Source organism: Mobula birostris, chromosome 9 (genome assembly GCF_030028105.1).
Source record: "Mobula birostris isolate sMobBir1 chromosome 9, sMobBir1.hap1, whole genome shotgun sequence".
Lineage (NCBI taxonomy): Eukaryota > Metazoa > Chordata > Chondrichthyes > Myliobatiformes > Myliobatidae > Mobula > Mobula birostris.
Genome location: NC_092378.1, coordinates 54,890,016 through 54,911,617, shown reverse-complemented (window position 1 = coordinate 54,911,617; position 21,602 = coordinate 54,890,016). Strand labels below are relative to the sequence as shown.

The 21,602-nt window shown below is 39.6% G+C and overlaps 1 protein-coding gene across 2 annotated transcripts in view; it reads right to left on the bottom strand.

Moving 5' to 3' along the window:
* kdm5a (lysine demethylase 5A) overlaps window positions 1-21,602 on the bottom strand; it is a 172,831-nt gene that overhangs the window by 76,853 nt on the left and 74,376 nt on the right. For both annotated transcript variants that reach the window (XM_072268102.1, XM_072268103.1), the window contains 6 exons: window positions 15,485-15,666; window positions 13,519-13,681; window positions 12,156-12,275; window positions 9,963-10,157; window positions 2,092-2,273; window positions 746-870 (listed from right to left, as the gene is read on the bottom strand). In XM_072268102.1, the coding sequence (XP_072124203.1) occupies window positions 746-870; window positions 2,092-2,273; window positions 9,963-10,157; window positions 12,156-12,275; window positions 13,519-13,681; window positions 15,485-15,666 (967 nt within the window). The remainder of the gene's footprint in view (window positions 1-745; window positions 871-2,091; window positions 2,274-9,962; window positions 10,158-12,155; window positions 12,276-13,518; window positions 13,682-15,484; window positions 15,667-21,602) is intronic.

Below are 21,602 nucleotides of genomic sequence, written 5' to 3'. Positions count from 1 at the left end.
TATCAGTGGGAGTAATTAGTTTTCTGGACTTTAATGATTTCCCTTCTCAGAAAAAAGTGACGTGGCCTTTTAGGTACATGGATTTCATTGAGAATGTTTTTAAAGCCGATTATGCACGTGGGAGGAAAACTTCATGGAAGCACCTTATCCTTTACAATGCCTCCGTAAAATGTCCATTCGGTACAAGCTGGTCCCCTTCGTGGATCTTGTAAGGTGAGCTCAGGCATTTAACAGCAAAGCTTCTTGATGTTAACAAATTCTGTGTAATCATACAGACTATTTCATCTCATTGTACCATCTTCCATGGGGTTTCTGTTCTGAGGTATGGTCAGCATCCATTTCCCTAGCAGTATATGTGCTGGCTTTACCAATCCTTGTTGATTTTAACATATTTGAAGCATTCCTAACCCAATGGCGTATTCCTACCGGTCCAGTTACTACCATGTAGCTGCTGTCAAGTGTTCCATAATCATCAGATGTTTCATAAATATCCTTCCTCATCAAGGATAACAGCATTTACCTTGAAAATTTATTAATTTTGATCACTTTAGACTATCATAGATTTTTAATTGCCTGGTTTTTTTTTGCTAAAGACTATCCATATTTGAGAAAGCCATGTTGGTCAGATTTCATGAATTTGAATTTCACCAGAAAAATGCAGCATAACAATTCGTCAAGGGACAATATATGTGTGGAGGTGGGAAAGGTGGCAAGATGAAGGAAAAAACTAGTTAAAAGTACACACCTTTCTTGTGATTAAGTTCCGCTTCCAAGGCTTCTCTCACTTTACTCACCCAGGTATCATAAGACTGGGCTCGCTCTTTCACACCATAAAGCATAGAAGGTAGCTCATCCAGTGTGTAACGGTACCTAGTTTTGATGAGAGGTAAAACCTTCAGCATCAGTAGCTGTGTGTAAATTCTCACTCAGCTTTATTCCTGAAATTTATCATCTCACATATTTCGACATTGAACTACTTCTATCAGTTATCATGCTGGTACATGTGAAATATCTGTGTCTTCAAGACTTGTACCCCACCTTATTTTCATCAAACCTCCTTTAATGCAATCAAAAAATATTCCTACAACCTAAATTCAACTTATGTATTTTAATCCAAAACCAATGTGGACAAAGTACGTAGATTACACCAACTCCAACACTCGATTGCTAGAAACCAATTCACTGGTCTTGCTGACAATGAGTGCAAGGCTGCTGTTGCAACAGCACTCAACCAGCCTGATAAGCCACTCATCATCTGAGATTCTACCAACAATTGGCAAATTTGTTGCTGGCCTTTCAGCTGTGCTTACTCACACAGATGTGAGTGTAGAGAGAGTACGACAGTGGGCTAAATCGTCCAAGGTGTGCATGTGTAATTAACTAGCAAGGGGATGCTACTACTTATCTACACTGATTGACAAGTATGATTTTAAAACTGGGAGCAGCTGGCTACATATCCAAATTATCTGCATCAAGGGATGAATGCTTACAGTAAAACCTACCTCCTTCCAATGAACTGTCTGTATTTAGCTCCAGAAATATATTTGTTGTACACAAAGCCAACAAGATGGCATCCATATAAAAGGACAGAAAAATTACACCTTCAGTGAGGACTCCTGAACTGCATCTATGATTAGCCTTTTATCTTTAGGACAAAAGCTAGTTTAAGATTGTGAACAAAGTAAAATGCTTACATAGCAATGAAATTTCTTTCTTTTGAGATTATTTTCTAACATCACAGCCAAGTCAATTGGGAACTTCAAGCTTTAAATAAAACTTTCTGAAGCTACCAATTATTGAGTTCTATAACCCTTGGGAGTCTTTTTAATTCAGGTAAAAACATTTTTTCTGAAATTAATCCATCTCCAAACTACAATTTTTTTCCTAATCAATAAATATATTACTGTACACAAATCCAATATTGGTTTTGTGCCACTTATCATACAACCTTACAGCCACTAAAGATTCTTTATAATTAAAGTGCGTATAACTTACAAGAGGAAATTTTCTGAAAAAAATTCAGTAGTTGATAAAATGTGCCAGAAGCTTTCTTGGTATATTTATTAGTTATGTTAAAATTATCCATCTTACCTGAGACAGCGTTTTTTCATTGGGCAGTTGCAAAGATCTTTAACATGATAAAGGCACACGAGCCTACTGGGGTCACAGACGCACGTAACAGCAGACAAGAAACAGGTTGTCTTACATGTCTCGCACTGCCGTTCATCATCAGGCAACAACTCAAATGCCTCCTGTTCAGAATCAACTACACCCTGTAATTACACAAAAACATTATTTATTAAATGTTGCAGCTCTAATCACAAGAAAGTGAGAACAAGACCACAAACTTTTTGGGACCATGATAATCAAATCTTTGTGGACGGCACACATAAAAACATCAAATACTATGACAGCAATAGAATTCAATTATCCACAGGTGAAGGCCATTTGGCACATTACACTCTTTGAATAAGGTTCCCAGTCTCATTATCCTACTCTTGTCCCCATAGCCCTGCAGTTTTCTACCTTCACAGGTTTTTAATCAAATTTCCTTGCAAAACCTGATGAACAAATTTCCACAACTCTTTCAAGCAATATATTTCAGGGATTACTATACAAGACACAAATTCCCTCCAGCACTTCTTCGATTCTTTTATCAGTTGCCAAAAGCTCCTTAATATAATTTACATCTAATATCTTATTAAACTCTTAATTTTCATTTTAAGGGACAAGATTGCCAGCTTCTAATATCTCAGTAACTTTAGCCCTGGGGTCATTCTTGACATGCCTTGTCATCTGAATTAGACAAAATTCTTCAGCTGTGATGAAACAAATGCATTATGAAGATTCAGCAAAGCTTTTTGCTTTCCACACACTACATATTTATTACATCAAGCCAAGAATCAGTTCGAGTTTCCTTCATGTCAAGGTTGCCCAGTGCCTTCATGAACTTGTGCACATACAACCTCAGATCTCTGATGTTACACTTCCTTTAAATGCATCATTTATAATGGCATTATTTATTTCAAAAAATTCATTCCACACTGTGTTAATATACTACCTTGATGTACATGTGTAGGGAATGATCACTGGATGGCATGCAAACAAAAGCTTTTCATCGTATATCGATGAAAGTGCCAATAATAAACTAATTTAGTCCGAATATTCTTGATCTCTTACCAGCTTTGATTTGTATACCTCTTATTTTTAAAGTATAATTGCCACCTTTAGGAGCACATTCATGTGGCTTGATTACTTACAGTTGAGTTCTAATAAAAAATCATTGATCTTGAACTATTAAATGTTTCCCTGTCCACATATGCCTGACACACAGTGCTTCCAGCATTCCTGTTTTCATTTAATATATTCAGGATATAATATTAATGGCAAGACTCTCGGCAGAGTGGAGGACCTGAGAGATCTTGGAATCTGTGTCCAAAAGACCCTCAAAGTTGCTGTGCAGGTTGACTGTTGTTAAGAAGGCCTATGGTGTGTTGGCATTCATCAACCATGGGATTCAGTTCAAGAGCCGTGAGGTAATGTTAGAGCTATACAAGACCTTGGTCAGACCCCACTTGGAGTACTGTGATCAGTTCTGGTCACCTCAGAACAGGAAGGATGTGGATACTATAGAGTGCAGAGGAGATTTACAAGGATGTTGCCTGGATTGGAAGGCATATCTTACGAGAATAGGTTGAGTAAACTTTGTCTTTTCTTCTTGGAGCGACGGCGGATGAAAGGTGACCTGATAGACCTATACAAGATGATGAGGAACATTGACCTTGTGGATAGACAGAGGCTTTTTCCCAGGGCTGAAATGGCTAACACAAGGGGGCATAGCTTTAAGGTGCTTGGAAATAAGTACCAAGGGGATGCCAGGAGTAAATTTTTCACAGAGAGTGGTGGGTGCGTGGAATGCACTGCCAGTAGTGGTGGTGGAAGCGGATACATCTTTTTAAGAGCCTCTTAGATAGGTACATGTAACTTACAAAAATAGAGGGCTATGTGCTAGGGAAATTCTAGGCAGTTTCTAGAATAGGTTACATGGTCGGCACAACATCGTGGGCCAAAGGGCCTGTAATGTGCTGTAGATTTCTATGTTCTATTTCCCATTTCCACTGTCTACAATCTTTATTTCACTTAATACTTCACTATACTTAAATTCACCTCCCACTGGTTTAATTATTTTGTCAGAATATCAATATCCTCTTGCAGCCCAATCCTACACTTGGTACAGTTCACCAGATTTTTGTTTCACCCGGAATTTTGGAATTTTTTTTTACCCTATACAGCTGTGTACAAGTCACATTATAAAAGTAGTTATCTCAATTCCAATCCCTGAGAAGAACGATCAATTACCATCCTCCAGTCTGAAAAACAGACTGCAAGCCAAGTTCTATCCCACACCACTAATAGCCTATTTATCCTAGGAGCTTCAATTTTGCTCACCAATAAAATGTATTGCGAAATACATTCTCTTTGTTAACCTCACAAGTTACATAATCCAAAAACATTATCAGCTTTGATAAATGCTATTTGGGTTTAATAAATCTATTACATTGTTTTTCATCAATCCAAATTTTCCCTAACATTACTTCAAATATTACCCAAGAGTTGTTGAGAAAGTAATTGGTCTATCCAGATCTATCTTTGTAATTTTATTGAAACAGGATGTGTAGTCTCTGTTTTCACTCTTCTGGCAACACCTACCCCTCACCCTGTGCCACCCCCATCCCAAATTTGGTATAAGAAGATACGCAAATCTTAAAAAATAAATGCCGAAATTGCTGGAAACTCAGCAGATCAAGCACAGCTGTGGAGGGAGAAAATCAACGAAGTGAGGAACAAGGTTACTTTAAATTCCAAAGGTAGTGGTAATAGGATGGATACAAAGAAAGGATGAATGATTGCAATGGTGCCAGCTAGAAAGGGTGGTTAAGGCTTGTTAACTGCACATCATCTGTCTGGAGGAGATTTAAATGGAAGAGATAAGAGGGAACAGAATAAAGAAAGAAAAGGCCGGATCAAATTTATCACTCTCCATTGGATTCTACATTTTGTTTTCCACATGGACCTTGACAAAGGCTTTACTGAAATCCATGCAGTTAACATTAAATACATTGCACTCAGTGACCCCATAAAGAAAATTCAACTGATTTAATTAGAGATGACATTAAAATAAATCCAACATGCTAGCCTTATCAATAAATTTTCTAAATAAAGATATACACTATCCTCAGAATTGATTCTCATCATTTTTACATCCCTGACACTAAATTAACTGGCCTGTAATTATTCAGTTTAACACTTCTCCCATTTAAAAAGAGCAGTATAATGTCATCAGTCTTCCAGCTCCACTCCTACAGAAGGACTGATAAAAAATTGATTAAATGAGGCTCTCCATTTCCTGTCTTGGTTTTTTTTTTAAAACAGCCATGCATATATATTATCAGGTCCTGGTGATTTATACACTTTCAGAGCATTTAACCCTTTTAATCATCTCTTTTACTATTTTTATCCCATCAAGTGAAACACAACCATTTACAGATACAAAATATTAAGAACTCTACCCAAATTTTCTGCCTCAGCTAACTTCCAGGTCTTGTAAGACTCGTCCCTTACCTCAGTTACCTCTTGCTCATTATAGACTTCCGATTTTGATTTTGCTTGCCTGCATTTTACATAACCTTTTCCGCTTTCCAATTGCTTTCAATTTTGCTTTTACATTTTTGATAATCTCCTTACCTTTCAGCAGCATTGAGTTTTCGGTATTTGAAATCCTGTCTCACTAATTTAATTATAATTTTTAAGATGGCAATATGGAAGACTAGTGAAGGCAGGACAGGAGAGGTTTCTCCTCCATTGGCGCTGCACAGTAGAACAATGGCCATAGAATTGACTTCAACGACACAAACCACTGTGCTACTCCAATAGCTTTTGAGATCACCTGGTGAAGGAAGCCATTGAAGTCAAACTGGAGAAAAAGAATTAACACAGACGAAGGTCTCGCTCTGAGTAAGAACTGGAATTTGATTGGAAACAAGGTGGGACATGGATACCTGATTGGGTGAAGACTAACCAATCAGGAGGGATGGACGACGGTGATATATACCACCGGACTAGACATGCTTAGGCATCATCCTTGATGAAGATAGCAAAGTCTGTTATTGAAATGTTGGTTAAAATTGATATCAGCACCCGGCAGGAAGCCCAAGAAGAGTCTATTCATCATATATGTCCGGAAAGCACTGGATCCATTTGGGAATTACTGTATTTAGATAGGAAAGATTTAGAGGCCAAAGGTCTGTTGCATGCAAATAATATATCACGATCATGATCAGTATGGACAAGTTAGACCAAAAGACCATTTCAGTGCTCTGCTATTCCAGAATTCTTAATTGCCCTTGAGAAACTGGTGATGAGCTATAGCTGCAAGAAAAAATTAGAGAACCCTTTGCAATTACCTAGTTTTCTGCATTAATTACTCAAAATGTGGTCTGATTTTCATCCACGTCACGATAATAGACAAACACAATGTGCCTAAACTAATAACACACAAACAATTTTTACTTCTTGTCATTAATAAGTACACTATTACTAGACTTTGAACAGTCCAGATTCAAGGTAGTATTTGCACCTCTGGGGAAATGCCTTCTACAAAAGCTATTTGGAGTCAGGTGTTCCAATCAATAAGATGAGATTGGAGGGGTGGGTTGTGGAGGTACCCTACCCTATAAAAAGACACACAAAGTCAGGTTACTAACAGAGCCTGCTCTTCTCAAGATCGATCTGTTTATGTGCTCCATGTCTCAATCAAAACAACTTTCAGGAGGACCTTAGAAGAAATGTAGAGATTCATCAAGCTGGAAAAAGCTACATTCTAAAGACCTGAGTGTTCATCAGTCCACAGTAAGAGAAACTGTCTACAAATGAAGGAATTCAATACTGCTGCTACTCTCCCTGGAGTGAGCATCCTGCAAAGATCACACCAAGAGCACAACATGCAATGCTGAAGGAGGTGGAAAAAAAAACTAAGGGTAACAGCAGAAGATCTGCAGAAATGTCTAGAACTTGCTAAAGTTTCTGTTCATGTGTCCACTATAAGAAAAACACTGAAGAATGGTATACATGGAAATACACCACAGAGGAAACTACTGCTGTCCAAAAAAATACTGTTGCATGTCTCATGTTTTCAAAAGATCACCTGGATGTTCCACAATGTTTCTGGGACAATGTTACGTAGATAGATGAGACAAAAGTTGAACTTTTTGGCAGAAATCCACATCACTATATTTGGAGGGAAAGGGACACTACACACCAACACCTCAACCTAATTTCAGCATGGTGGAAGAAGCATCATGATCGGGGCTACTTTGCTGCCTTGGGGCTTACAAAGCTTGTAATTGTTGAGGAAACAATGAGTTCAAAATTGTATCAAGACATTTTACAGCAGAATGTCACGTTAGTGGTCTGTCACCTGAGCTTAATAGAAGTTGAATGATGCAACAAGGTGGTTGTCTCTCGGGGTCCGGGGAAGACTAAACTTTGTGCGGTCATCTGTGGATACACATGTGGCTTCGGAGGCCGAAGGCCAAAACACACATGCGGTTGCAGGTTGGACATGGAATGGCGGTTGTTAGAACAGGTGCATACACAGCTTTGTGGCGTCGGTCTCGTGCTGCTGCACGGCGCTGATTTCGGTCATGTCTCAAAGTCAGATGCAGCTTTTCCGGTCGGGGCGCGCCACACAGCCCTGTCAGCTGCAGACTCCTCAAGTTGTCGAGGCTGGAGGTCTGCCCATTTGATGTACGATTTCAGATTGTCTTTGAATCTTTTTTTGGGGCAGCCCTGATTGCGACTGCCATGCTGAAGCTCACCGTACAGCAGCTGCCTGGGGACCCTTGTTTCACCCATCCGGATTACATGACCAGTCCAGCGTAGCTGGGCCTGGAGGATCCTCGCCTCAATGTTTGTGCTGTTGGCTGTCAAGGACTTCCTGGTTGGTGATTCGGTCCTGCCATCGAATCCTCATGATCCACCGCAGAGAGCGCATGTGAAACTGCTCCAGCTGTTTGATGTGCCTGCGGTACAGGGTCCAGGTTTCGCAGCCGTACAGGAGAGAGGTGAGGACCACAGCCTTGTACACCTTGAGCTTAGATGAAAGCTGAATGTCCTTGTGCTCCAGAACTTTGACACGGAGTTTCCCAAGTGCCAGGCTGGCTTTCTGAATCCTTGCTACGATCTCTTTGTCAAGGGATCTGTCACTGGAGATGGTGCTTCCTAGATACTTGAAGCTCTCCACATTCTTCAGGACAGTGCCGTCGGTGATGCATGGCTGAGGAGGGTGACTGTTTGGTGCAGGTTGTAGGAGAACTTCTATCTTACCGAGGCTGATTGTCAGGCCAAACAGCTTTGAGGCTGTGGAGAACTTGTCGACAATCGTCTGCAGGTGGCTCTCCTGGTGGGCCATGAGGACACAGTCTGCAGCAAACAGGGCTTCAGTGATGAGCCTCAATGTTTTGGTCTTTGCAGCAAGGCGTCTCAGGTCAAAAATCGATCCATCTAGGCAATATCTTATGTAAATACCCAGATCTAGGTCCTTAACAGCATGCTTCAGCATTTGGGTGAAGAAGAGGTTGAAGAACACTGGTGCTAGAACGCACCCTTGCTTCACACCATTTGAGATGTTGAAAGTCTCAGATGGGGAACCATCTGAGAACACTTCTACTGTCATGCCATCGTGGAGCAGGCGGATGAGCGTACTGAATTTCTGCGGGCAGCCAAGCTTTCTAAAGATGATCCACAGCGCGTTTCTGTTGACTGTGTCAAACACCTTCATCAGATCAATGAAGACAGAGTATAATGTCATGTTCTGTTCCAGGCACTTCTCCTGTATCTGCCTCACTGCGAAGATCGTGTCGACAGTGCTGCGTTTGGGACGAAAGTCGCATTGCAACTCGGGAAGGTTCTCTTCTGACACTGTTGGAATCAGTCTGTTGAGGATGATGCATGCAAGGATTTTTCAAAGCATGTGCGTAAATCAACACAATGGTTTAAAAATAAGAAATGTATCCCAGAAATATTGCTTCAGTTCATCAGTTTTGCATGGAGAAATGGTCTAAAATTCCTCCTTGCTGTTGTGCAAGTCTGATCAGCAACTACAGAAAACATTTTGGTGCAGGTTATTGCTGCTTAAGGAGGTTCTACCAGTTGTTTAGTACAAGGGTTCACACATATTTTCCAGCCTGGACTGTGAATGATTAAACAATTTGTTCAATAAAGACATGAAAAATGCAATTGTTTGTGTATTATTAGTTTAGGCAGATTGTGTTTGTCTATTATTTTGACTTTGAAGATCAGACCACACTTTGAGTAATTAATGTAGAAAACCAGGTAATTGCAAGGGGGTCACAAACCTTTTCTTGCAACAATACATTTGTGAACCAATGTAACAATTATGCCAAAGGAAATGAGGGGATATGAACAGAATTCAAAGCCAGACAAGAGAAGTCAATGCTTTATAAACCAACGATTATAGCTCTAAATGATGTATTATGTACAATTTAAACAGGATGTCAAGGCTTTTGATAAATGGTCCTGTGTGGGGACAGGGGGAAATTTAGGAAGGCCTTCCTCTGAGCAGAAGCAGCTAAGTAGAGATTTTAAGGCATTTGATGGCTTTGATTTGGATAAGTTGTTTCGATCTGCAACACGACCAGAAGACAAAGATTTGACGTGAGCAAAAAGTGAAATGTTTGGATTTCCATGATTGAAATGAATCCAAAGGAATACAAGTAAATAATTCAGGGAAAAATCATCTGTAACATTATGGGGAAAGATGGGGGCAGCAAGGGGAACTGGAGAAAATTATAACTAATTAGACACTATTTTCAAAGAGCCAGAACAAGCACAATTGCCAAACAGGTCACCACTACAGCTTTATTCTACAAATGCATGCATACCACTTGGAAGACGGTCTTCCTCAGTTGTCTCTCTTCCTCAATCATGGTCAGCATCTCTTTGTAGACAGCAGCAGCCAGCTCAACATCCAAACCCTCTGGATCAGCTGCCATCTTGCAGATCAGTTCTTCATGTGAAAACACACAGTAACGGTGCAGGCGCCGATAATGGCTGACACATTGCCGACCCATGGGGAGCTAAAAATCAATTAAACTGAGGAATAAATTCCAGAAAGTGACAGTCCACCAATCAATAATGTGCTCCCAGTTCTACTATTTATGACTTCAAAGACAGCACCATTTACAGGCATAAGATGGTATCCCTTACAATACAGCAAAGCAACCTTCTCAGAAGATGCCCAGTTCCAAAACACAATTTGGAAATGTTATTAGACCACAGACCATTTATGGAGGAGCGATGATTAGTGATAATGGAACAAATTCACTGATTCTAGAAATGTGCACTACATCCGTCAAGGTGAAGTGTGCAGCACCTCTCCCATTCCTTCACTGATGCACCTCACTTTCTGCATGATTCAGCTGGAGATTTCCATTACCCAAGGCAGTGACAGGAACGGGTCAAGAGGTAAAGAAGGGCATGCGCCCTTTGAACAATGAGGTATTAAGAGTATGTTGTTATACCCATGTTTGTTTAGGGTCAGATGAACTGGGATTGGGGTTGGTATTGTGCAGTTATACGGCAAACTACATTATGCTCTGAGTTATTACGATAAGAGTGGATGGTGTGTGTTTTGATGATGTTGTAAAGTGAACCAGCAGATTAAAGCATGTAATTAAGCTGGATACGGTAGATAAAGTGACCTTTCAGTGAATTCCTTCCACAACCTAATCCAAACACAGATGTTCTGCTGCCCAACCTGACCCTTCTCCAGCTTGGTGTCCTGAGCAGTATTCCACTGGAAGCCCAGTTCTCAGCACTCCACCACGGGACTGGTTGAAGCACTTTGACAATTGGAGACTTTCCACTCCCTCGGACTCATGGGCTGCCAAAAATATCAGTATCTTTGACATTTAAAAGCACTGACTAATACTTAGATAAGTTCAAAAGATAAAAACAAACATTTTTTACTTTTAATACAATAAGCCATACATTAACAGAAAATCAATGTAATAAATGAAGTAATTTAAATGTATAAAAATAACCACTTAACTTTCCCTCAAGAACTTGTCATCTCCCATTCACCTGAAAGGCACTGTTGCGCTAGCACTTGGCTTAACCATTCACAGGCTCAGCAGGCAGCCTTTGCAGGTTAATGTTGCAGAAGAATGCATGTGAAAGATCCATTGCAGCAATAAAAACAATTACAGCAACATGGAATTTGCTGCTGCAACACTGGACATCAGACCAAACTTAGGTACACCTAACTACCTATCATAATGTGCTGGCTCCTAGTGGGAGCTCTGCCTTATTACTCTGCAGTTTTTGTTCCTGATTTCTGGTCAATTTGGGAACTCATCTGTGGAGAAAGGGTGCCTGCAACCCAACATACTCAGATATGCCATCAGGCAACAATCGACCTGGCAATTCACTCATTACTGCTGCTTGGCGACCTGGTTCAATGAGGAATGTAAAACAGCACACAGGAATAGTGGATTCAGCAAAAGAAAGAGGCCATACCATACAGAGCTACATACAGACATCAAAACTCCTTGCAATGGAGCTAAGCAATTTCACAAACAATGTATCATGTCAATCCCCTGCCAACCACCTAACAACAGCAGGTCCAAAGCTAGAAATCCTCTAATTCGTTATTTCATTCTCCAACACATTTTCTGTCATCTGGATGAAAATGGCTCCAACAATGTTCAAGATAATAATCAGGAGCAAGAAGTCTGCTTTACTGCCATCCAAATAAAATCATCTACTCCTTTCACTACGCTAGTGTGCACAGCATCTACAAAGTACTCAGCCTAAACCACTTGGACACCATCTTCCCAATCATGACCACAAATAAAAACAATGACAGCAGTTGCCTTAGAAAAATCTGCAGGCTATCCTCCAAAATCACACATCATTGGGTTCTACATCCTGCAACTGTGAATTTTACAGAACTATGGCATCTTGGAAAATTCTACTCAACACACATCTTTATTTCCACTACTACAAAATGTGGAAAATATCACACAAATACCTGAAATTCTGATTCACTGGAAGTTTTTAGTGGCAAGACATACCCAGTCTGCAGTACAGAAATTCACTGCTTCTGCAAAGTTGTATCCCTGGTTGAATCCACTGTGATAAGCTCTTGGGAAAGTAACCACAAACTCACCAGCACATTGATTTGTTCGGAACACCTGAGAATGAGGAAACAACAAAAATGATTGAAGATGTAATCAAAACTTTGGTCTACTCCTGTCAACTAGAGGTCAACAAAGTGAATATTAATAAGTCACTGAGCACCGGCATGCAACAAGTGATTAGAAAATGAAATGGTATGCTGACCTTTATAATGACAGGATTTGCAAATAGGAACAAAGATGTCTTAATGCAATTATGTAAAACCTTGGTAAGTTTGCACTTTGAGTACTGTGTTAAGCGCTTTGGTTCCTTTTTAAAAATAGATATACTTACCTTTTGGGGGGGGAGGGGGAGGGGGGAGGGGAAAGAGGAGAGAAAGAGAGAAAACGAAGAATCACCAGACCAGTTTAGGAAATACTGATTTGCTTTTAAACAGGATAGTTTGTATTCTCAAACAAAAGAAAGAAAATGATCTCACTGTGACCTATGATATTCTGATTGGGCTCAACAGGGTCTGCAGAGAAGATGCTTCCCCTAGCTGAGCAAACCAGGTTACAGTCTCAGACAGAGGGGTAGGGCATGTAGGACTGATGCAAGGAGAATTTTCTTATTATAGAAAGGGATGAACCTTCAAAATTCTCTACCACAAAGGGTTCTGGAGTTTCAGCCTTTGAGTTGTTCACAAAAAATTCCTGAAAATTAAGGGATTAGAAGGAAACCAGGAGGGTCAAAAGACCAGAAGTCTTTCTCCTGCTCTTATTCCTTGTGTTCTTATGTAACAGACCATCAATTCTACATAATTTGGTTACAAAAAAATGATGCTGCCAACTCTGCCATTAAGGAAGAATTTCTAAGAACTCTCCAATGGCTCTATCTAAGCAGTCTGCGCTTACATTTGGACGGTCAAGGCAGGAACAGACAAGACAAATGGATAAGATTACTATGCACCCAAGTTTCACAGTCTATGTTCACACTGGTTAAATGCCCAACAGGTTCTGAAAACTCACAAGATACTGTGGGCGAAAAATTACATGTATAAAAATCATTATACAGCATCATGCATTTATAATTTAAGCTACGGATCATTTTCTGTTTTCATTTACAAATATTTGGAGAATTTCATTACTATAAGCTATTTAGTTTTAAAGAATAAAATTGACAAGTTGGTTACTTGCTATTGACAGCAACTTTTCCATGCTGCAGAGCTTAACAAGAAATGCAGAACAACTTCTAATTTCTTGCAGCAAAAACTCAATTTCAGCAGCTGAGTGAATTGGAAAGAGATGAGGAAAAACATACTGGAACGCCGTGCTCCATCAAAATATTAGGATTCATGATGGTCACTAGCTGATGCAGTAGATCTGGCTGAGAATGGAAGAGCTCTGGAGCCAGCTTCCTCATGACAAGCTCAAGTTGTTCAGCAGCATATCCAGGTACCCCATACCATGTCTTTGGTTCACCCCTGTGAAATAGTCACAAAATGTACATTCTTTTCAGCTTCATATCATAAAAAAACTTAACTATCTCAGCTTACACAGTTTTAGCAATAACCACAAACCCCTCTACAAAAACACAATGCTTCAAAAAAATAGAAACAGCACGTGGTTCAATGAAAAAGCAGGGTAAATGCACCAAACAGATAATGTAACATTCCACATAACAAGTTTCAAAACTTCACTGTTTCCACCATAGGGCTGGGAGATAATGGGATCAGAAATGAGAGGACACAGATTTAAGTTCAAGGCCGAAAGATCAGAGGTACGATAAGAATATTCTTTGTGCCATGATCAGAGATCTGGAATGCAACTCAGAGTACCTTGAAGAGGAAATTAGATAAATACTTGGGAGGGAGGAACTTGCATGGCAATAACCAGAGAGTAAGAGTGAAAGAAACTGCATCACTCTTTCAAACAGCTGACTGAGGCACCTTTCTTATGCCATACGATCCTACCACAATCATTCTGTGTAAATATTACAATGCAACACACAAGAAAATAGAAACAAGGATTTCTTTGATAGGTACAAAATGCATGAACATCTGATGTTAATTCTTGAGACATCATAATTAAACTGCTATGATTCTAGCTCTTTGTGAGTTCATCCCATCCCTCAGATAATTTACCTATCCTTGATATCCAATCTATTCAAGCTCTCACACATCATGGCTCTCATAGGTTAATGACTGTCACTGACTCAATCCATGAACTCAATTGTTCCTTGGACCTATTCTTGGATAGAATGCCTGGCGGAAATGCACTTCTTCATGTTGGAAAAGATTACATCTACATAGTTGAAGCAGGCACATTTTTTTCCCAAAATATATTGCTCCATGTAATTATTAGGCAAGAGAATTACACTACTAATTTGGTTCAAGTACAAGGATGCTGGAATTCTCTCCACTTGGACTGGTGTGGTCACAACAATACAAGCCAGTGCAGTTTCTCTTATCAGCACCACTGCTACTCTGTAAAGTATCAAATCCCATATTAGTACTGCAGACTGGTTTGCCACACAAGAAAAAGCCTGTATAGCAGTGATTAAATGGCTTACTAAAAGATATTAAAAAGATATCAGGGAAAAAAAATGCCAAAAGCAAAATAAACAGTACATGTGGCACCATATTCTAGTTCAATGCATTGTGTAATGATTTAATCTGCATGAACAGTATGCAAGACAAGCTTTTCACTGTATCTCAGTACATGTGACAGTAATAAACCAATACCAACATATGGCCTCTCTCACAGGATAAGAAGATGGCCTTATCTCCACTTTCCAAGCCATACCCTTAACATTTGATTCCACTCCAATTCTAAAATAGGTGTTGGATATTTTTAGTGAAGAGTTCCACAACTCTGTGAAATAGAGAATTCCAGACAAGCATTACCTTCATAAAGAAATTCCTCATCACCTGTGACACAAGTTGGCAATCCTTTATTCTGAAACTATGGGTCAATGCACATAGACTTTTCTCCAGGGTTGGGAATTAAAAACTAACTTAGACAGGCATGAACAACTACAGCTGAAGGACGTTACTTAGTATGATCCAACAGCAAAACTTGCACACAAGTTAATTTGTGTACAATGAATGCATCACTCAAGTGTCTATCAGAACATGACAATAACAAATATCTTTGGGATGCTAACTCTGGCCGGTATAATATCCGATGTTACATTTTTAATGCCTGCACTTAAACTTATTAAATTATGGACTGATTTGAAGAAAAATCATACAATCCAATAGACCATAACCAAAATATTTACAAACCAGTGCAGAAAGTTAATAGAGTAGCTCCAGTGGTCTTCGATATGCCAGCAGAATGAAGAGAAGCACATCCCCACGTAGAGCCAAGGGACCTTCATTCCAGAGATGTCAGCGTTGATGTGTGTCAATACGGACTGCTCCAAGACCGGCATGTTGTTCAAGTTCCAACCAGAATTAGCATATTCCTTAGATAGCAAGCATTATAAAATCAAAGGGTTAGATGGAGAAGGGGTAGGTGCAGAGAGAATGTGGAGAGGTCAGAAGGAAGGAATAGGAAGAGAAGTGGAGGGTAAAAGAGAAGTGGGTTGGTTATAGTGGCGGGCAGAAAAAGGGCGAATAAATGGGGGACAAAAAGTAAAAATTGTTAATCCTTTTCTAGCTGCCATGTGGTTGTGGTTAAATACAATCTGCAAAGTTATTTTATCACTATCAAGTTATAACATGAATATAGCAGGAAAAAAAAAGCAGAACGCATTGATGTAGGAGCACAAGTTAAAACTATTTATCTGGGTTACTCTCCATTACCCAAGCAAGGCTCTTTTCGGGATTTTAATTTCCAATGAATGCTGCAGTAGACATCTCCCAGTGACATCTTCAACCAGCTACGCAAATAAAACTGTAATCCTTGTCTGTGAAGCAGCAAGGAACTTAAAAAAAAAGTTTGAATCCAAACCACCTGTCAGCACCAACAGCTGTAAAGTGCCAGCAAACCTTCATGTAGGTCACGAGAGGACAGAGGGACAAAGCCAATATTATCGACAATTCAGCTAGGTACCAGCCATTTGCGCCAGTTTCTCACTGTGCAATCATTGGGAGTTAATGGCCTGCATCTTTATTCTTCCTACCAAAGCTCATGACTATACACTTCCCTATGCTGTATTCTATCTGTCATTTCTTTGCCCATTCTCCCAACCTATTTGTCTTCCTACAGACCTTTTCCTCAAAATTATCTGCACCTCCTTGTATCATTCACCAACTTGGCCACAAAGCCATCAATTCCACCATGCAGATGATTAACATGTAACATGGAAAGAAGTGGTCCCAATAGTGATGCCAATACCACTAACCAGAAAAGGCCCCACTTATTCCCACTCTTTGCCATCTGTCAATCAATCAACCTTCTACCCAAGCCAGTACCTTTCCTGAATTAACATGGGCTCGTATCTTGTTAAGCAGACTCATTTGCAGCAGCTTGTCAAAGGCCTTCTGAAAATCCAAGTAAACAACATCCACTGACTCTCCTTTGCCTATCCTGTCTATTTCCTCAGAATTCCAACAGCTTCATCAAGCAAGATCTTTTCTTAAAGAAACCATGTTGACTTGGGCCTATTTTATCATGTGCTTCCAAATACAATGGGTATCGGTTAATTAGGACACATTGCGACTAGTACATTTTGGCCCAATACAGCAGCTGCCTCATTAGCCGAAGTTTTTTGGAAATAGTTAAAAAGGTAAAAAGAGACAAACTGAGCAACAAACTATGTACTTAAATGTAATACAGAACAAATTAGAACACTACCAATAGCACTATAATCCTATAAAACTTGTATTATTTCCTAATAGCTAGAGGAATTCATGCAGTGTATAGAGTGAACAAAATCAGCGCAGACGCCTAGTAGAAATAACCTTCATACACTATCAACAACTGCGTCCTCCAAATCTTCATTTTCATGATTCAAGATGATTGTTGATACTTTAAATTCTTCATGGCTCCTAAATTGATGTTGTGAAATCATTTCATTTTCATTCCCGGCCACTTGTGGCATCTTCAAGCCTGAATGCTTGAAACCACAGTGAGCAAATCAGTTCTGAATTGTCTTGGTGCTTACTTCCCACCAGTGACAAAAATCACTTCACTACTTATAAAAAACGCACAACTGTTCACTCTCACCATAGTGTAGTGGGTAACAGCCATACAACTGCACACGACTGTCACCAGTTAGAAGCTGTTCACCAACAGTCTCTTGCCCAAATTAAGCAGCATGGTGTCCCGAATAAACAAAGGGAAATCTAGCTATTTTATCAATTTGTCGCTCTGTAAGAGTTGTCCCGATTAGCCGATGGTCCAATTAACTGGAATATACTGCATCCCAAAACTTTAGGATGGACTCAGGATCTGAAACAGGATCTCTGGTGCAGTCTGTGATTCATGGTGAAAGGGAAGTAGAAGCCGCAAGTCTATCTTTAAAGTTAATGCTTCAATTCTGGGTTGATTTCGTATATACAGTTGCAAGAAGTAGTTTGTGAACCCTTTGTAATTACCTAGTTTTCTGCATTAATTATTCATAAAATGTGGTCTGATCTTCACCCAAGTCACAATAATAGACAAACACAATCTGACTAATCTAGTAACACACAAACAATTGTACTTCTTGTCAATACCGAGTACACCATTTAAACAATCACAGTCTTGGTTCAAAGAAGTACGTGAACCTCTGGGGTAATGCCTGTGACAATAGCTATTTGGAGTCAGGTGTTCCAATCAATGATACAAGATTGCAGGGGTGGGTTGGAGAGGTGCCCTGCCCTTTCGAGACACTAATTCAGGTTACTGACAGAGCCTGCTCTTCTTAAGAAAATTGTTTATGTGCACTTAGCCTTGATCAAAACAACTTTCAGGGACTTAGAAGAATTGTAGATGCATAAAGCTGGAAAAGGCTACAAGAGTATTTCTAACGACCTGAGTGCTTCGTCAGTCCACAGGAAGAGACACTGTCTACAAACGGAGGAAATTCAGAACTGTTGCTACTCTCACTAGAAGTGGGTATTCTGCAAAGATCACACAAAGAGCACAACATACAATGCTGAAGGAGGTGAAAAAGAACCCAAGGGTAACATCAGACCTGTAGAAAACTCTAGAACTTGCTAATGTCTCTGTACATGTGTCCACTATAAGAAAAACACTAAACAAGAATTGTGTTCATGGAAAGACACCATGGAAGAAACCATTGCTCTCCAAAACAAACATTGCCGAACGTCTCAAGTTTGCAAAAGACCGCCTGGATATTCCTCAATGCTTCTGGGACAATGTTTTGTGGATAGTTGAGACAAAAGTTGAATGTTTTGACAGAAATGCACACCACTATGTTTGGAGCAAAGAGGGAACTGCACACCAACACCAAAACCTCATCCCAACCATGAAGCATAGTGGAAGAAGCATCATGGTTTGGGACTGCTTTGCTACCTCAGGGCCTGGACAGCTTGCAATCATTGAGGGAACATTGAATTCAAAATTGTATCAAGACATTTTACAAGAGTAGATCAACTGAATGGTTTTAAAAGAAGAAAATTAGTGTTTTGGAATGGCCAAGTCAGAATCCAGCCCTTAGCCCAATTGAGAACATGTGGCATTCCCTGAAGAGGCTGTTCGTGCAAGACATCCCAGAAATAATGATGAACTGAAACAGTTTAGTATGGAGGAATGGTCTAAAATTCCTCCTAACCATTGTGCAAGTGTGATCAGCAGCTACAGGAAAAGTTTGGTGGAGGTTATTGCTGCTAAAGGAGGTTATACCAGTTATTAAATACATGGAATTATATACTTTTTCCAGCCTGGAATGTGAATGATTGAACAATATGTTCAGGAAAGAATTGAAAAGTACAATTGTCTGTGTGTTATTCAGCTAGGCAGATCGTGTTTCTCTATTATTGTGATTCAGATGAAGACCAGATCACATTTTATGAGTAATTAATGCAGAAAACTAGGTTCATAAACTTTCTCTTGCAACTATATTTACTTAAATTAAAATGCAAAGTAAAAGTGACTAGCATAGAGCTGTGGCTAACTCCACTTTTTACTTATTAAATTTTAATATGCAGAGCTAGTGGGCAATTTTTTTTTAAAAAATTGATGAAAAAGATACAAATACAGTTACAAATTTCAATTTCTTCATACTTAAAAAAAATCAAAACAATTCCTGCCAACAATAGAAAACAGGTTTTTCCAAAGTTACGGCTAAACTGACTGCCTAACACAACAGCAAAAAGTCTAATTTCAGATTTGTTCGAAGAAATTTCTTGATAATGTACATAAAGAGATTTTCTCTAACATCTTGAAAACTATGGGACAGGAGTAAAATACTTGCCCAGAAATTTGCAACATTTTATAGTTTGAGAAAGTTAAGATAGCCTTGATTAAACCATGCTCACCACTGAGAATGTGGACTCATTATTAAACTACCGTAAATTCTGGTGTATAAGCTGAGAATTTGGCCCTAAATTTTGGTCCTAAAATTAGGGGGTCGGCTTATACAGAGGGTACCAAGTTTGGAAAAACGAATACACAGAAGGCAGGTCGTATTTATTGGCTGTTTGAGTCAGATACAAAAGAAAATACAAATGCTTATGAAATCTACACAAAAGAAAAAGATACAAAACATTCTGTTTCTCAATTTACTTGTACACACTGTTGTCGTCAAACGTTCAGAGCTTGAAACTCTCACATCCTTCATTATCTGACTCTCCGAAAATCGCGTCCCATTCTTCAGCGCATGAATTCTTTGAATGGTTTATTTAAAATCACATCTAGTGGCTACAGCACAGACATCAAACCACCGGGGATGACTGCAATGTCCGTATTTTCAGCTTTCAGTGCTGCTTTTATCTCACCTGACAAGTGCGCTTTAAATATGTCCCAGACTTTTCCTTCCTGAAACCTTCGGGACATCGATGCCACACCTCTTTAACCCACTTCAAGCAACCTGCTTCGTCCATCCAGCCACGTTCTTGAATGTAAACAACAATACCCAGTGGGAATTTTTCTTTCTTTGAGAATGTTTTCCTCTAACCATCGGTGGTAGTTTGGTCCCATCAGCCATACACATTAACACGATAGTAAAATGTTGCTTCTCGTGTCCAGTTGTTTTGACAAGGTCTGTTTTCTCCTCCTTCTGATTGACAGTGCGGTTGCCAGCAAAATCAAAGAACGTTGGCGTCTCGTCCAAGTTACCAATCAGTGAGAGTGGGTAAGAATGTGCCTTTCGATACTTGATTACAAATGATTGGAAGGCCGTAATCTTATTCTCAAGGCCGCTCGGCAACTTCTGAGCAACCTTTGTTTTTTGTCTCAACACAAGATCACGTCTACTCATAAATTGGGTGCACCGACTTTGCATAGCTTTGAAATTTTCGCTGACCTCACGGTGTTTTTCGGCCCATTTCAACGCTTGAACTCGAATCATTTCTCTGGTAACAATACATCCAGATGATCGCTGGTGATTCACCCAATCTAAAACCTTTTCCTTCCAGTTCTGGCCACTGGCAATGTTTTCCTGTGGTTTAAACATTTTGATTTGGCACTGCCCTCAGCATGTCCTCTGCCTTTCTCCACTATCTCTAGCTTCTCGTTTACACTAAACTTTTTAGCAGCTGCAGAATTATTCGTTCCTTTAGCAAAATCAACAACCTTCAGCTTGAAGGCAGCATCATATCGCATTCATTTTAATCTTTTGTACATGGTGGTCGCAAACTCAATACTGAGTACACGTACTGATCCCACCACCCGGTGTTACGTTTTAACAAGATTACGATGGGCGCTAAATGGTTTCACGGGGGTTACATTCCAGAGGATTCTTTACCATTGGGAACCTAATCCAAAACTTCCCTCCCTGATCCAAAACCTCTACAAAAGGGGTCGGCTTATACAAAGGTAACATGAAAAAGTCACTTTTTTAACCTTGAAAATGGGGGGGGGGGGGGCCACTTATACACCAGAACTTACTGTAATATCATACATAAAACATAAAAGTATAATGTCATATCTTCAGACTCTTCTTGTACCTTGTGAATTGATTTTTTTTTAAAGGAGGAAAGTTACAACTAATTGAAAAGTTTATTTTTGGACAAGTGGCGGACACCTTTAAGACTATCATCAGAATATGCAAACACTGGGCACATGACCTCCTGCATGCACCAGTGGGAGTCAGCAACCAGATGTGACACTCTGTGACTACATCTTGGAGACAAGACTAACTAAGCAAGTGACTACCTTGAATGTTAACTATTAACTTACTCAGCTATCCTTTACATCCTGCACTCTCCTACACAATTGCTTAAAAACTCTAGAACAAATTCTCTTGATGCTGATCGCCTACTTGGAAAGAGATCACAATAAAGATCCATG